The 18,656-nt window shown below is 36.4% G+C and overlaps 2 protein-coding genes across 7 annotated transcripts in view; one reads left to right on the top strand and one right to left on the bottom strand.

The window, feature by feature from the left end:
• LOC139959919 (cleavage and polyadenylation specificity factor subunit 4-like) lies at window positions 1-7,572 on the bottom strand. Its single transcript, XM_071957853.1, has 7 exons — window positions 7,358-7,572; window positions 6,148-6,351; window positions 5,593-5,688; window positions 4,528-4,621; window positions 3,385-3,532; window positions 2,582-2,734; window positions 1-2,108 (listed from the first exon to the last, which is right to left on the bottom strand). Exons 1-7 carry the CDS (start codon window positions 7,458-7,460, stop codon window positions 2,022-2,024), a joined length of 885 nt encoding a protein of 294 aa, XP_071813954.1. The 5' UTR covers window positions 7,461-7,572; the 3' UTR covers window positions 1-2,021.
• Window positions 7,573-14,446: 6,874 nt separating this feature from the next.
• LOC139959327 (zinc finger ZZ-type and EF-hand domain-containing protein 1-like) overlaps window positions 14,447-18,656 on the top strand; it is an 84,501-nt gene continuing 80,291 nt past the window's right edge. For 4 of the 6 annotated variants that reach the window (XM_071956807.1, XM_071956806.1, XM_071956805.1 and 1 more), the window contains exon 1: window positions 14,447-15,391. In XM_071956807.1, coding sequence (XP_071812908.1) covers window positions 15,323-15,391 — 69 coding nt within the window. In that variant the 5' untranslated portion in view covers window positions 14,447-15,322. Of the gene's footprint in view, window positions 15,392-18,337; window positions 18,633-18,656 lie in introns of those variants that run through there. The other 2 variants (XM_071956808.1, XM_071956809.1) reach the window with 2 other exon arrangements.

The following is an 18,656-nucleotide window of genomic DNA, read 5'->3' as shown; positions in this document are numbered from 1 at the left end:
TCAAATTTGTCAACATTTTAATCTCACATGATTGTAGATTTACATTGTATTTGGAATAATTTCACACACGGTAATAAAAAGACAACTTATTCACTGTTTCTCTTAGTCCATTTATTTGTGATTTTTTAACAAAATAAACACAACATTTGTATTGACAAAACAGCTTAAGATGCCAATATTCCAAAGTAAAATGACTAGGAAGGTTTTCCCATAGGAACTATCCAGCTACGAAAGCCTGTGAATGTTTCCAGTTGCGTCAAATTTTGTAAAATGGTTGAGATATGCCATAAAACTTGAGAGAATCAGTACTTTTAGTGAGATTTCCGTGAGTCCCTGAATTGAAGCAATTGTTCGCTTCAAAACACCATGCAGATTATGAGAGAAGCAAGATAAAGAGATTGGGAAGCCTTCCCCAAGATATGGCTGCCACAGTCAAATCCCTTTCACATAAACAATTTAAAGGAAATCTGTTCTGTACAAACTAAATATTTACATTTATGTAACCGAGAACTCAATAAAATGCTTGCCATTTGGACAATACAATTCCAAAAGTTCTGTTGCAGAAACCTGATATGCTTCCAGGTGATACTAACATATTATTTAACCCTTTGTCAGTTTCGAAGCGATAAGATTTTGTAGACAAAAGAACGCCACTTATAACAGGCCTCCAAAATTGAGAAATCTGTGTCAGAAATGCATAGACCCTCACTACTATTCGAACATCTACTGTCAGAGTCTTACGGCGGTCAGTACTATCATGTTACGTGCAAAGATGACAAGGAGACTTGTGTTGCTAAGGAACAATGAATCATGCAGATATTTTTATTTTTGCAACTTTTTATTCCTTATTTGAAAGGGTATCTTTGATAATCCATGCTAAATAAATACAGTGATATTAGCATTGTTATATTTTAATTCCATAAAATGTGCATCCAGTCAGAGCAAGAAAAGCTGCTGGTCCTGCCCAGATTCATAATCAGGGGTGGATCCAGCATTTCTCCAAAGAGGGGGTCCGGAGACGAGTATCGATAGAAATTACTACCAAAAAGGTGTGTATAAGAGAAACAGGTCAAAAGCAAGGAATGTCCACGACTCCATCATGCAAAGCATCTTTAATTTTCACACTATATAGCTTGCTTTGAGCAAAAGCAGCTAAATTGTAGTGCTGAAAAATTTCAGACGAGGGTCTCTGGCTCCATGGAGACCCCTTGATGGATGTGGCCTGGTATCTTCTGTATCACATGATGGGTTGCCTATTATATAAAATCACAAGTCAACTCTTTTGTTCCCCTTGTATTTTCTAATGTATTCTGGTAAATTGTCAGACATTGAAAATCCAAACTTGGTACATGCACAAGTCCATGTTTAATCCTAGTAACTGTACAGTATCTAAATGTCATCACCAAATTCTTTCCATCTCAACCTTTAAGATGAGCCTTTCACATTCATCAAACTAATATCCACCATCTATCTTGAGGAATTACATTCCCCTTTCTCAGTGATTGACAGTCGTTGTCATTTTTATCTTGCTTGTCTTTAAAGTCTATCAGAGGAGGATTGGGGCTACCCGAATACCGGCGCACTGCTGGGTCCGAGTTGCTTAAGGCATGCATTTCCTTGTTGCAGAGGGTGCTTGTTTTTCATTCAAGGGTGGTTGTTTTTCATTCAAGTTGCTTGCTTCAAGACCCCATTGAGATGGGATCACTGCGTGGGTAGCAGTGTGTGCAGCAGTCTGACCCTCCTGATATATTCCGTTGGTTTAATAAGAAGGTTACTCTCAGGACTGATCTGAATGGTGGGTGGAGATTCCACTGGCTTTTCTAAACAGAGCTGTATCTCCATGCATGTACTCTGCTGATGAAATTAGCTGTGTGATTCTTCTACATGTTTAAAAAGAGTACACTGTTTTTGTACAAAGAGGGGGCACTAGTGACTAGTTTGATGATGAAGATAGCTGCAATTTTCATCAAGGATAATTGTTGGGTACAAAGAGTTTGATGATGAAGTTTGCTGTAAGATTCTTAACTAGGGAAGTTGCTGCTCAGAAGATGTGAAGATGGTTTATCTTCTGCCTGACAATGAGATGCTATATGTCCATTCTTGCCACACTGCAAAAGAAGCAAATAAAAACAATGAAATACGCATATTGTGTTACACAAAGAGCTCATGGTGCTTTCTGTAATATTTCTAAGGTACCCAGTACTAGTAGGGATACACCATAGACAAGCTCCCATTTGGAAAATTTGTAACCATAACCGTGGATGACTTCTTAGACATACAGAGATACGACCCCATGATACCCATCCCATCGCACCCCCCCCCCCCACCCTCCCACATGTTGAGATGAGGAACTGGTGAGTGAATGAATTCATATCACTCTGTCATTGTTACTGCCCAGTCACTTGGCATAAATGAAAGTCTTATCTTTTCCCTAGTGGTAATAGGGTCAGCTATGAAACAAATTTGTGACTATAATTCCAATCATAGTGTATTTGCACTGATTATCATTGATAGAATATAACTACAGACTCATCACACATCTGGTCTACTTTACACCACTCACAACGAAGAGGTTCCTTACTCTGTAGCATTTGATGTGGTCCATGTTCCTTGGGTGGTAAGGTTTCATTTGATGTTTGTGCTCGTCGTGTTGGCCGTACGGAGTGTTTGGTATTCCGGCTCGATAGGTAGTTCCTTTGATATTGGTGTCCTTGGCACCTAATACCTGGATACCCTGCGAGTCAAACAACAAATTCATCGTTATGACTGGGTTTTGCAAAGTTAATCTGCAGTTTGCAAACACATTGTCCAAGGTGTCAGACATCTCCAGTCTAGATGGATGCTGCGATTCAATTTATTTTGTAAATAAAATTGTCTACGTTTGCATTGATGGGATAGGTTTATGTGAAAGGATACATCAGGACACTTTATGATGTTTGAAGTGTGAATTAACATCGAATCCAAAACAGGTAAAGAAGTCTGACTTGCCTTTAAAATGTTCTGCTACTTTGTTAGTCTTTAACATATCATAAATTCTGTCATCAGGTAAACTAGCCTTCTATTTTTCTCAATATAAATTCATTGATTCAACAAATGTAAGACACCCTCCTACACTTTGACACAAAAAAGAAGGATAGCGAGTGAGTCAATAATGATTTGTTATCAAAAAGACAATATTTTCACATAAATAATAAATAATAAAATACCACATACTGTAATTGATCAAATGTCAAATGTCAAAAAAAAGTTACAAAAAGTTGATAAGTGTTCAGCTAATGAACTCCAATTTAGTAACAAACAGCCTCAAGAATTTGCTTAAGTGTCTTTAAACAAACAGAAACATTTAATTCTCCCCCATTTCCATATATCTACAATCTTACAAACCTTAGCTGGCGGTGCTTTGTGGTCTGCATTTGGGTTTGACGGACACTGCATCACTTTATGACCTGGCTGCCCGCAATAATGACAAATCAGCTTCTTCAATATTTCTTTGTAATCCACTGATGAGGGTAAATTCATGTCAAACTTTGGACTGCATACAAAGAAATAAAAAGGAAGAACTTTGAGTACACATTTTATCTTGTTTTCTGTCTCAAATATTGTCTTAGAACAATGGACAACAGTTAGCGATAAGTGATGATGAGTGCTCTGTGAAAGTAATTATTTTCTAAATATTTTTCTAAACTTCTACCTCAGTACAGAGCATACCATCAATTGTGCATGCATCGTTGTATCCTGAAGATATCAAGTTTTCAAATTTGGTGACATTTTATAAATTAGGAATCTGGCATCAGCAGAATGTCTGATGTCATGAGTGCAGTTCAGCTGAAAATGTCTTTGTTTTCTGTTTAATTTTTTGTCAATCTTTTATCCTCAAAGTAAAAGAATATTTCTACAAAAGGGCTACATTTTGATGAAATTCTGAGTGTATAGAATATAGACTGTCTGGTGTTCTGAATATGTTAGGATCAAAAACCCTCTTACATTTATCTATTTCCCTACACAGACCTTTCGCAGTAAAGAAGCAGTTTTTTTTTCTCTCTCTCTATGATATTCTAAGTACAAAGAACTTTGACAGCTAAGCAAACATTCCAAATATATCAGGTTTCGAGAATAAATCAACAAGAAGATTATATTAAATAGCCAAAGTAGAGCTTTTGAAGAGTATTTGCCCAGATGACATCACACACCCCCTACTATCATCAAATTTCCTGGTATAGTAGTTGAAGGTTTTAATAGCCATATTACATTCAATCAACGATATCTCGAGTCATGGGCAAGAGATTGAGACGGTAGTGCCACCTGACAGTGAGGAATATTTTTACTTTTTAATATATGTTTCACATTGTTTGTCACCAGAAAATCATTTTGAAGTCTTGCTCGAGGAGAACAGTGCTCAAGTAAGCATTGGAGAGAACATGGAATAAAGCAATGTATTCACAACCAGCTACTTGAGGTTTAATCATGATGCTAAATGGAAGAAGCACAGGTGTGGCTGTGATCTATAAGAGGCAAATTATGACTTACTGTTGGAATTTACACTGTGGACCATCTAAACAAAAACCATTCAGGTAATTCTGACACATCACCCTCCGGACATGCCTATTTTTACAAGTAGGACCTACCAGAGAAAGGAAACATATGAAAGCATTTTGAAGACATGATTAAACTACAAATGACTATAGACATTATTATTATACATAAAAATTAATTGTCAGAACCACATTTATTCTCAGTTCTGTAACTGCTGATTTCATGTGATGAAATTTATAATTTTTTTGATCATTAATTAAAGCAGACGTGTCTTGATCTTGATAAAAAAAAGATTTGATGCTATTTGATATCTAAAACAGCATAACAAATTGGTCATTACTGGACAAGTCAAGAGTTTCATTTCAAATTATGAAGTGGAATTTGAACATTAACATTTTCCAAGTTGCTCTTAACATTTTATACTACCTGGAAAAATGTGTCTAGGCAATATTTGGGGTGTCATCAAATCAGTTGTTAAATACTCAGTCATTTACTTCATTTCATTACAGATATCTAGGTGATGGCTTAGAGTATTATACTAGGTTTTGTAAAATGGTTGATCAACTGGAAAAAGCTGCTTTAAATTATCATTAATGGATTGATTACCAAAATTCAATGACATAGCAAGTTTTATGCATTAACAATATAAAGACTCAGAACTGTATTTTACTACAGTAATTTACTATATATTGTTCTTAAAATTGCTGAAACAGCTCCATCACTTCATATTTCTGTGGCTCAGTAAAAAAAATAACACTGCATAGTAATGTATTGTCATTATAATCATATTTTGACTCAACTTTTGTCAATTGTGCATGTAAATTTTGTAAAAATGTTCCAACCATGGAAATACAGACAAACTTAATTTTGGTACTGTCACGGTGTCACTATTGTGTATGCGTCTCAGAATAACTTTTTGAAGACGAATAGAACCCTGATTCCTGTATTTAGTGAGGGACATGATGTAATACTCTGCAAATCTATGACGGTTACAAAATAAATCATCCTTTCATAAAAGCTATGGAAATGAAGCAGTTCTGGTCAAAGGAGTTCTCTTACCATGTTTGCAAAATCCCCTGTCATACCAAGGACAATCCTTTATCTTGGAGTCTGGATCAATGTGAAGGAATGGGCAATCCTTGTTGTTACACATGCCTGCAAAGAAAGTGAGAAAATGAACCCCTATCAATAGTATCAAGATAATTGAGATGGCTTAAACTATCAGAATACAAAATCGACAATGCTGATAGTGTTACTAGTGTCTTCTGCAAACACAGAATAAATTGGTACTTTTTGTTGTTGTTGGCATTGATGCCTCAACAGATGTTTGATCTAAACCTTAAGAAAGCTTGGCACTAACACAATCAAAGACCTATTGGTCTGAACACATTCCAATGAAATTTTATCTACAGTACAGTGAACCTGAATTAACTGTGATCTGAGTAATTAACAGCTGATTGCATCGTTATGGGTCTTGGGTTTGTAGCAAAAGGGAGATAACTAAAGATACTCTCTATAATACTATTTGGCAATTTTGAGTCTAATGTACCACCTCACGGTCTACTGCAGTCTACTGAATATATATGAATGGATACTTTATGAAGAAATACTTACCAAATCTGGAAAAGAAAAAGCACTCTGGCATTTTGGTCATATCATACTGGTGGAGGAATTCGCATTCATCACCTTTCTTACAGAGACCACGCAGCCAATGTTTACAGACAATCTGCTTTTCTCCTCTGACATGCCGGAATGGACACATGTAGCCCTTTGCACAGGAATTGTGTTGGAAAAACGTGCAAACTGCTGCATTTGATTCTGTAACACAAGCAGTTATCAGTTTAACTACTTAAAACAAAGTTACAGTTTAACAGTTACACTTGAAACAAAGCTGCTATTTTACTGTAACAGTGCATCTTTTTGCAGCCAACGAGAAGCTTTACTCACAATTTGTAATCTAACTTAACGATGATCATTGAAATAGTGTGAAAACAGAAGCTACTTATCAAGTTATTCTGAAGCTTCAAGAAAGCATTGTGCATATTGTTTAGTCTGTAGGTACAGTACAATAGAAGATTCTTAAATTTTCACTTTATCTTAAGGGTTTCTCTATGTCAAAATAGGTTGGTAGGCTTAAACCTATTTGTTACATGACATGATGATAACAAAATGTTCTGCACATGAAATAAGGTTTATCCTTAGGCTACTGGCTATAAGTGTGTGTGCTTCTTTGTTCAAACATGTTACAAAGCATTTGTCGAAAAGTATGGCATTGGCCCTAGCTTTATATAGTACTGTACGCCTAGCTCATAAGTCATAAACTTATGATGATAGTTGCATATTTTGGTGTGGAAAGCAATTTCTGCGGCCTATTGTACATTATTTCTACAGTCCTACAATGTGTACTTCAGATTTGAACAAAAAAAGCTTAAGATCATGCAGTCACAGCTCCATGTGAGAGGAGACTCCAGAAAAGATATGTTTCAGTTGAACAAGTTAATGTTCAATTTTGTATGTATGTATTTAGATCCTCCTGCAAGCAGGAACTCCCGAAGAAGCCTCATTGGCTTATCAAAGCCGCAAGCTCACCGGAGTCAGTCTCTTACATTCATATTTAACGTCCATGATTATGAATTGTTAACAATTCTGTAACTGGACTTTCTGCGCGAGTCTTCACACCCTTTAAGTCTTAACATGTCAACGTTCAAACATGTTACAACTTCAACTAGCCTAGGCTACTAATGCTTCGCCTAAGCTAGCCTAGTGTTATAATTATGTATAAGTCAACGATAGTATATCTTAATACTTGGTTGCATTCACTTACTATCCATCCCAGGAAATGGGAGAGTTTGGGTTCCAATCTGTTGTTCGATAGCATATTCGATATCGAAGGTGATATGATCAACATTTGAAATTATTCCCAACATAATGAAGCGTCAAAATGTAAAGATTTTGGATCATTTAAGTGTTTATGTTTGTTACTGGCCTGGACAGCGCTCCACGGTTGACAACTTTGGAAGAGTAACATTTCTGTGAGGGGCGAAAAGGGTAAAAAAAAAAACTTTCAGTGCACTGCGTAGTACTGGTCTGTCGGGAATCGTGATTATACATACAGGCGCAGCCGATTCTTTAAATGTAAGAAGAAACAACATAAAATTCCAATAGATCATGTGGCCTCGTATGCTCAAGAGTGACCAATGCTTCCTGAAATGCAGTTTATGCCTAATACCATTTTGTAGTTGTATCTTCCGTTACCGCTGAATGATGTTGTTACACACTACTCTATGAAGCCACAACGATGTGAAAAAATCGTACCGTTGTGCAACTTGTGCAGAGGGTAGACATATTGACGGTACCAACTCGGAAACATACGAGTTAACTTGTCAGAATAAACTCACTCTCCAACCACAGCCCGGTGTCATGATCTGATTGCTGTTATTCGTGAAAGTTTATATTTTGTTTATGAGGAATGTAATGAAGCGAAGCCTTCTTTCAAATATCTTTGATACCGTGAAGTGGACCAGGCATTTCCACACGACGCCCGAGCTTTTTTTACTAACTTTTGCATTTTAAAATGATTGTATTGCTCTCATTTTAATTATAGTAGAGACGTGCCGTGTAGGCAACCTGGTGGTTGTTCTTATAAGCAAGATGTCAATTGCTTAATCATGTTTCCAGTGGCATCCGGCAACCTGATTTCATGATGGAGGGGTAAACTTACCGTTACAAGCTGTCCATGAATTCAAATGCACTTGTATCTAAGTATCTAAAAAGTGGCTATAGGAAGCACCTCCATTTACATCTGGCATGGCCTATGTGATGAAAAGAAGACGCGACCACCTTCATAATGACAATCCTAGTCAGTGGCATGCACAGGATTTCAAAGGTAAGTGGCGGGGGGGGGGGGGGGTGGAAATTGTAAATTTCTCAAAAAACAGGAAGTTTAGATACATTATAGGTACATTCTGGGGCCTATTTAGACTATATATAAAGTATATATATAGTTCTAAATGCAACGGGTGCACACATTGCAGTGGTCTACTTTGCAGTGGCCACTGATCAAAGAATCCATGTATACTTTTAATAACGATATCATCTATTGATATACGGACTGATTAACATATTTAAAATTTGTCCCAATATTTTCTACATATCCTGCGGTTTAATGACTTGTTCCAGTATACTGACAAGCAGAAAATGGCTAAAAACATTTTTTTTAGGGTATTTGACCTTTTACCTATCACGTCACCAATCACACAGGTACGAGTTTACACGGTCATGCACCTACCCAACAAGTTCGAACGTGATCAAACTTACGGTCTAGGAGGAGTATACTAAACACTTTTTCGCACAATTTAGATTCATTGATTTTTCAGCACAAGCCTAAACACCAAAATCTGTCTTATTACAAAATTTTGTCAGCATTCTCTACATATATGATTTGATGCCTTTTTCAAACAAAAAAGTACTATGACACTTTGCAACTGTTTTTAAACAAATTGATTGCTATAGGAGGAGAGTTTAGGTTGTGGAGTTCACGACGGCCATTTGTTCTTTTCCCGTATTTCACTTATATCGTAGAAAAGTAATAAGAAATGACAACAAAGAGCTTATCGATGCTCTAAAATGTTGTTTATGATGATGTCGTTTAGAAGACACCGTAGATACGTAGCGAAGACTTGTCGCTGCAAAACTCGCAAACGGGGACCAGAATCCGAATATTTTGGACCTAATGTTATAGTCGGTCATTGACCTTGAACAGAGGGGCCTACCGAGAAAACGTACGGGAAATTCATCCATTAATATCTCAGCGAGACGATTACACAGGAAACAGAAACACGACTTAGAAGTCTTAAGATGTTATCATTATTACGAACATTCTTCAAGATAACTTTAAAAAGCAGATTAAAGGCATGATGAAAAAGGAAATTTGGCTCAAAAGACGATGTCACTACGGATGCCGTGTAACGGCATTAATACAACGTGTGTATGTAATAACGATAGCTCTTTCGTTGAAAACTTCGAAATAAGCTTAAAGCTGAGAGTTGTTCTATGCATTACGTCAAGGAAATAGCAAAGAACATTGCGTGCTGCATGCCATGAGGAAACATACTGCCTCAGGATGGAATAGTATCGATGTGTGAGTGGTTGAGGAGGGGGTTAAATGACGGTGTAACTAGGGGAACTGATAATTTGTCCAATGAAATTTGAAGAAAAAAATTCTAACATTTTGTTATTAATGCCTGTTCTCAATGATTTGTGTTTAGATTAAGTTACACGAATCAAAATATACTCATAAGACACTGGTTTTAGTAAGAGATTCTTATAATTTCTGATTTAAAGCGTGTTTGAAAAAAAAAAATGGTCATAATGCAGACAGAAATGAAAGATAAATACCAGATCCCTTGTGAACAACAAAATGATCGAGTTGCAACCTTCCTTCCTTCCGTTTATACTTTGCTACCCAATGCCATATATAAATCACAATTTCCTTATTTTCCCATGCCTAAACTAAATTTAGAAATCGCTAGCAGAAGCAAAAGTATTACCGGTACTGCCAGAATAATTTTTTGGGGTAAGCCACAGCGCCGTAGGGGGGGGGGGGTGGTGTCCATTCCTTCCATCGTCAATAGAGGTAAAATGCCGTTCAATCGGGGGATTTTTTACATTCAGTCGAGGAAAAATAATGTCACTGATATGGGCGTACACCCCTTTTTCAAACTCATGCAAAAAATCAAGAACATTTATTAGCACAAGCTTTCATTATAATCATAGATCTTATTTATTATTGTCGAAACATGACTCAGAGTGCACCATTTGACGTCTAAATTTTCATTTTGGAAGGACCACCAGATCCCCTACATGGGAGTTCCTTTATAAAATCCTTCGTTCGATTCTTCCCCGTCCATGAAAGTTCAGCCCCATATAGATAAACCAGTCTTGGGTAATTATGCATGGCGCCACAGGTTTTTGAGCGGGTTTATATATATATATATATATATATATATATATATATATATATATATATATATATATATATATATATATATATATATATATATATATATATATATATATATATATATATATATATAGGCCTATATCGTGACGCGACCACAGCATTGAAAAACGTTCTTTGCCAGTCTTGACATATAGATATGCCTATACTTGGTGTACATAATTACTGTGAAATCCCCTTGCCACTTCACTTTAATTAAGTTTGTTAATATTGTTAATCAGTTCATCATATACAAACAGATGTCTTGATTGTCACTGAAGAAAACTGGTAGCAAATGTAGTATTACGTTTAGTTAAAAGTATTTCAACACGCCCTGTCCCATATAGATTGTAGTTTCCAATTAATATTCTCAAGATGTCGAGTTTCATGCCACAGTATATACTTTATCTCAACGGCTCAGTATAAATTTAGACATGATTTTCAATTCAGGAAATATCTTTAATATTTGTTATTACTTTCTTAATATTAATAGCATTTATTTTACATCTTCATTATAGACATCATACTATATCACCATTTGTTGTCTTCCGAGTAATAGACTGGTGTCGACAATTTTCTACTGTAATTTATTGGTAACCCTATATGATTTTTAATAAAAATATTATCATCACTGTATAGAAATAGCATATAATATATGTAAACAGTTGTGTATATTTCAAGTTGTGTATTGAATTCGAAATAAAGTATGGAAATAAAACTGCCATAAATATGTAAGAAACGAATCACACCGATATTGATAACAAGTAAACGTTATGGAAGTTTTTCAGTTGATTTGAGCAAGTATATACCTAGACAAATAATTTACAACATCATGAATGAACAACATATCAATCTGTGTTTTCATTACCTTTATTGATGTAATTATGACGCTGGTTAATTGAAATTACTAGTTATTTCGTATATGTTACTTGATCATGTCGAATCAAGATAAAATAGCAATATTTATTTCACAATTGATTTATTCCAAAGATTTTATAGTTATTTCAAATTTAGAAGACAACAACCCACTTTATACTAGTATATAGTCCACTGTTGAAATTACAGGTTGATTGTAGCTCAACGTATTCCTCAGGGTATATTTCAATACTTTATACGTCTATTTATTTCGACGGTGGCAAGTAGAGAGAGAGAGAGAGAGAGATTTCATTTTACTGACCTTCTGATTAACATAATGGGACCAGGTTAGTAAGCGACATACTGCCTACCCACCCCTCCCCTCCCCACCCCAATAAAAATATGAACACAGTATACGGCTTTGCTTTTGTTTGTTTTGTTTGGTGAAAGACTTTCAGGAACTCACACGAACAGAAAACAATAAACATGACTGTCCTGTGACACACTAACCCTCCCCCCCCCCCCCACCAAATCAGACCTTATACAAAACATCTCATAATCTGGGTGTACAGTTTTCCCGATTGATCTATATGAATGAATGTGTCAATTGGCAGAACATCATATACTTTAACAAAAGTCTAGGGGTATATATGTAGTTTTGATTCATGCAAGAGGAATATATTGTAAGCATCCTGAAATTATTATGAAACAAAGGGTATAGATTGATTTGGTATATAGCATGGTACTGAAAAAATGTTATTTATTTACTGAAAAAGCCTGGTGTGCGTGAGAGACATTAGACGTATCACACAATACCTATATAACAGACAACCCACTCGCGCACCCATTTGCGCCATATATTGCATATAGGCATATATAAACACAGTGGAGTCTATAGTCGAGTGCTGCAGACGAGCCCAGTCGAAATCACCCACTATGCAGATAAAATGTCTAAAAGCTTTAATTTTAAAATTTTAGCCTTTCATTACCAGTATTGTGACTTAAAAGAGCCACCTTCAGTATATAGAGTAATTCAGTGTAGTTAAAGTTGTGTCAAAGATAGACATAATAAAGCTAAAATTTACGGAGACTTTATCACAATTCTATGAGACAACCTGTACGGAATGGACTAGAGCATTGCAATAGAAGATGATGGAGGTACCCGGAACCAAACGGCTGTTTTTCGAGGCATTGCGAAATTCGGCATCACTGTTAAAAGCTTTGCAATATCAAAATACAACATAACATTAATTTCGAGAGATTAAAAACAATGTTCCGCATTCAGTTAAGCTTATCGCCTAGCTATTGTACTATATATATATATATATATATATATATATATATATATATATATATATATATAGAGGTGAACATATACGGTATAGGATTAGCCAAATTGTAGTGAGTATAGCCATGGAGCTATAAACAGATCCTTTAGCATGAGGATCATGTGCAAATAGTGCATGAATTGTTCACATTGGTGCGTCGTTATAGATCCAACGTAGACATTAGCCACCACTATTAATCAGTCATTAAAACAACAATAACACATGGTTTCATTTAGAAAGTATGCTATGTTGATTTCAGTATACAGTATTTTGTAGAGAACTGTTACCTAACATCTTTCTACCTCATCTTTCTATAAAATAATTAAACTCACTGTGAGTGCATCGATTTGTATATCCCTCTACCAGGTTTTTAATGTGAGATCGGCATAAGTATATACTTCTATATATATACAGTTAAATATAAATTCACTATAAATAGCCACATCTAAAAGCCACGGCGGTGATCATTTTTAGAAAATATATTTTTGCATTTTGAAATGTTATTTTGTAGTTAATGTGAACAAACTACGTTTTTACGGGAACATTGGGCGGTATTTCAACATTTTATTAGTGTTGCTTCTGAAGATTATTGAACTTAAACTGGCTACTATATGTTTCCGTCCTTTCTGACTCTCTACATATTGAGGTGTGTTAATTTATGTAATACAATATGCAGTGGCGGAGCTAGGGGTATCGGTCAGGGGGGGGCGAGAATGGTCTGTAGGGGCGCTTTGAGTAAAGATATTCCCTAGATCGCGAAAATGACCCTTTCCGGGCCTTGCTAATTTGCAGATAAACGAAGAATAAATAGTGTCATCGCCATTTGTGACAACTCGGAAGTTTATATGGGTGTTGAAAGTACATGAGCTTCATCACAATCCCTGTATTTCAGCCACTGCGCGTGGCGTATCGTCTAAAAATAGATCGAAAACCCCGAAGTGCCGATAAATTAAAGACCGCCGTTAGAGCATTTTGTCAGAAAATTACACCAACAAAATGTGACAAATATCAAAAGGTAGATCAGAGCGCAATAAAAAGTCAATAATCGCGAATAAGTAAAAAGTGGTAAAAAGGTGAAAAGGGCGCCAGCAGTCCGATTGAGTGCGTCAGGGGGGGGGGGGGCATCCGCCCCTGACTGTATGGACGCTCCGCCACTGACAATATGCACTTTACAATGTGATAACGATAAGGATTGACCAGTATTGCTTTTCTAGCATATTTTGGGAGCAATGCTGATTACCTAAGTTCAAACTCATATTGATAGCAAGTTTGAGCATATGTCAACTCTGACTGGGCCCCGACTGACAAAGTGGACCAGACCATTCTCAGACTTGGACAGTAAGTGAACACGACAGCAGTGCTACAAATGAACACAAGCACTATTCACAAGTTATCACCTATGTATGGAAGCGTTAATGTGTTTCATTTTTGTTGTTATGCTTCAAAATAACTTTGATTCACAAAAATGCTGGTCACGATCTAGTACTGATATAGCAATATGAATTTAAGTGTAGTTATCCACATACATAGATACTTTGGTTTTTTCAAATGAGGATGAAACGCGAAGAAGAGCATGTTGAACTGCAATGTGGTATATCCATGCACAGTTCAATGGATATAGTTATTCTGTGAACCGTGCGTTTGTACCGACATTTTATTTTGTTTTGGCGTCCTATGTAGATTTTGCACACACGGTACTTGGAAAATCCCCTTACGTAACAAACGGTGGCATATGGCAACAACACATCCTATTCCCCTTCTCGATCTACTGATAGTTGTGGAAGTACTATATATCCGTACGTTGCTTACTTTGTTTCGCTTACTGTATATCTCCAGCGATAGGGTACCGTTAGGGCTAGCCTACATCATTCCCAAGAATGAGTTAAAACCGAAGAAACAGCATTGCAACCGAAGATAATATCCGGGACCGTAGTTTCTTCTTTAGACGAATAGAATATTTCAACAGTGCAGATTAAGTTACGCAACGGCATAATTTATCGGCCTAACGAAAATATGTTATTGGGTGAGGTCGAACACAAACGTAAGGCTACTGATATTCTGTGTCGAACAGTCTAGATCTAACGCCTGAACGTTAACTCAAACGACTCGTGCACAAACTTTATAGATTAACGTCAGGATAGGCATAATGAAACTAACTTTATACAGTTAAGCTAAAGTCCAAGACTGGCAAGACGTCCCGTGACATTTTGTAGCTAGAAATAAACTTGAAATATAAAAATGACGGACAAATTCCTTCTCCTAGTCCTACTAGACTAAATCTGAGCTCTAAGAAAAAAGTAAATAACCTACTTTACCTGGAAAGTTTAAAGAGGCTACGGCCTATGCTAGCCCATAGTTGGATTTAGCCTAGCTTTAACAATTAGGTTGGACTGAAGGTTGAAGTAATTGACATGCCAGTAGCAAGTTGGTCAAGTTTTCTTAAATGTTGGATTGTTGCTGATCTTTGAAATACCAGTAAAAAAGTGACTGCTACCTGAAGATTTGCCCTAACTAAGTTAGGATTAACCAGTCCAGTCCCTTCAGACAGAGCAGACAAGCAAACCTTTGATTAGTCTCAGGCTAAATAGCCTTGGTTTCTGTGCTGGAAATGGGCAGCAGTGCTAGCAGTAATGATAGCAGCAGCAGTGAAAGTGAAGAAGATTCAGAAACCTTTACGGTAAGTTTGATGTTATGTGAACCACTTCGGAACAAAATATAATTGTATGGACTTCTTGAACTTCATTCATGTTCTCCCTGTTTTGATTTGAACTTAGATAAAGTATTCAAACGTGCCTATTCAGGTAGAAATACTGAATTTGTAAACACTAAATTTACCATAAAAATTTAATTCTAAGTTGAAATTTTATATGTGGTAGAAATACTGAATTTGCAATCACTAGCTTACCATAAGAAATTAACTCTTTGAGATTTTCATATGTGACCAGACATTAACAAAATTTTAATTTGTAGAAAATCCACTCAAAAACATTTTATAGCTCCTGAATATATGAGTGAATGCTTTAGAATTGGGATAGAACTTATTCATGGAAATCCATTACTACCAGTGATTCCATCCAGTTGAACTAGAGTGTTACATGAACTACATTGCAAGTCAGTCAAAAGCTTTCAGGATGGCAGACAGCAAAAACAGACAATCTAATCCCAGTTTGAAATATCATGCAACAAGTAGCTGAGCTCATAGCTACAGTATTGGCCCAATTTCCTAGTTTGCAAAGTATCAACTATGACTAATGGTCAGGGTCAGAGGTAAATGGAGGGAAATCTGACTCTACCCATTACATATTGTCTCCCAGTGCACAAATCTGTGATATAACATTTTGGCATTTTCTGTTTGGCCCATCATCTAGGCAGCAGTTACGGTAGGTTGTTTCAGATTCATAATTTTATTTCTGATAACAGTAATCATGGCTGAATTATTTCCATGAAAACATGATGGTAATTGAGGGACACAAAATTTACACCTTGATTTGACATAGTTTGGAAATTTCACACTGTTTCACTAATTTCACTCTATTTCACTGTTGCACTATCCACGGTTGTGAAGGAACAACAGTACAATACTTGCATAAAACTCATTGGAAGGGTTGGCTGATAGATTCATTTCAATAATCCATGAGCTTCTTCAAGTGTTCCAATGTTTACATCCAGACTTATTTTTCTATGGTAACGGAGTGACATTTTAGAGGGTAACGGAGGGATACACCAACAGTACTGTGAGGTATATGGAGAATGCCATTTGGCAGCTGTAATCCTTGAAACTCAATTGTAAACGGAAATATTATGTCAGACCAAACTGGTGGCTAAATTAAAGCCAGTCTGTGTTTCATCTTATTAAAACATCTATAGCATTTTTACTAAAATCTACCTGGATTACAGCATGATTTAGTTTGGGAGAGGAGTAGTGTTCCTGGTAAGAAGCTTGCTTGTGTGTTGTACTTGATGAAACAAGGCTTTGATACAGGTTATCAGCCAACACTGACATGGCATTATTACTGTTCCTACTCGTTCCACTTTTGCACTTGTTCCTGCAGTAGTGTGTATCCACTGAATCCACTTGACTGTTTCTGAGCTGTTGTTTAACCCCCAGTTTCTGTGCAGAGGGCTATTTGCTCCGATATTTTCCTTAAATAACTGCAATATCTGGCAGGACTTTTAAAAGGCATTGAAGACTAGACCCAAACCGCTTTTTGCACTCTGAAAAAGTTAACTTTCCGTTGCTTGCAAGTGAAGTTTTCTTCTTGTCGCTACAAAATGCAGACAGTAATGAAACGTGATACCATGTTATCTATTATCTAGACCTGAGATGTCCATCGCTGCTATGTACACTGTGTTGTGGGTATTGACCGCAGCTGTATGTATTGACTGTACACTAGTGTCTAATTACCGACGGTAGCAAGCTGTGTGTGTATTTTCTGGGATCGATGGTGGTGTCTAACACTTCTGGTACACCTCATTCGAAACTAGGTCAGATAACCGGCATGAGAGGTTCTTTGTGCGCGAGTCTTCACACCCTTTAAAAATATCATAGTCATAGTTAGAGTATCATGCTAACCATCTGAACCAGGTTTGTAGGAAATTTATGGTCCTTACAGGAGTTCACAGGTGTAAAAATGCTGTGCCAAAAAAACAAAAAGCTGAAAGTTGTTGAAATTAAGTCAAGATGGAACACATCAACAGCGGGTATCAGTTTGCTAAGTACTGGACTGCAATACCTCCTGTTCACAGAAAATTTCATACACAAACACTACAGTAGTACTATAACATTCATATTGTATCAAAGCTTTTATATGTATACAACTTTAGAAAGAAGTTGACCGTTGACAGACTGGAAGAGCTTTTTTATCAGTAAATGTTACACAAATAGTTCATATAGATTATCAGACTAAGGTCAGTCTTTCAAAGTTATTGAGTGTACATCAACAGTGTCAACTGAAACAATGCATAAATTTAATTGTTAATCATTCCAATTTCACTTTCACTGTTCAATTTCTCGTTTTTGACGAACATGGTTGACTCTGACCTTACATACATCTACTCAGATATTCTATTCATGTTTGTACAATATCTAACATGTGTGTCACAGGGAGCATTAACATGACAGTGACATGGAAATTGTACAGTTTTGTGCATACATGAAATGGCCCAAAAAAATCAACCATTAAAAAACACTTTCTGCATGTCGTTTGTGGATTCCAGCCCTGGTAAACTTTGTTTTGCATCGTCAATCGGCTTTGTTGATATGGAGCACTTGACATGATCATTAAAGTACAGTGCTACCCATTGACAATTTTCCTAAGGGTTAGATAGGCACTCAACTTTGCAAGACAATGTAATTTGGCACCAACAATCAGCAAGACCAACCTTCGCCCTATGTAAATCTGTAATCACTTCTGGTATCGTATCCAATTCTGGCCAAAAGTTAATGTCACATGAAATATTGGAAGTTAACAAACAGTTATGTAAACACGATTTAAAGATCAAGTGAGATTCCATTGTCTACCCATCTGTTTGCAAATTGCAGGCAAAGTTCATATTTATATGGACAGATATTTATGAAGTCCTATGTAGCAGCTCCATGACTTGTCAAGTCAAGTAGCAGTCCCTTTATAGAAGTACGTACAGGAGCTTTCATACATGTATGTTGGAAACACCTTCATTTGGGTATGCAGCTCTAGACAAAACCAATACAGTTAGGTGTTTTGTTGGACTCGTATTACGCGTTATTAAGAGAGCCTGGGTTCGAGATAATTCATGGCTCTTGCCGTGCATCTAAGTCAATACAAGAGAACAACACAGTAAGCAGCTTATATATTAACAGTGTTTTGTTGCTATAATATATGAACAGAAATATGTTTCCTATCATATCATACTGTATGATGGAAAATTAGATCTACCTCGTAAGTGAAACTTCTTTGTGAATT

The sequence above is a fragment of the Apostichopus japonicus genome, chromosome 19, assembly GCF_037975245.1.
Source record: "Apostichopus japonicus isolate 1M-3 chromosome 19, ASM3797524v1, whole genome shotgun sequence".
In the NCBI taxonomy this organism is placed as follows: Eukaryota; Metazoa; Echinodermata; class Holothuroidea; order Aspidochirotida; family Stichopodidae; genus Apostichopus; species Apostichopus japonicus.
Note: the sequence above shows the minus strand (reverse complement) of the source record. Positions and strands in the feature narration are given on the sequence as shown.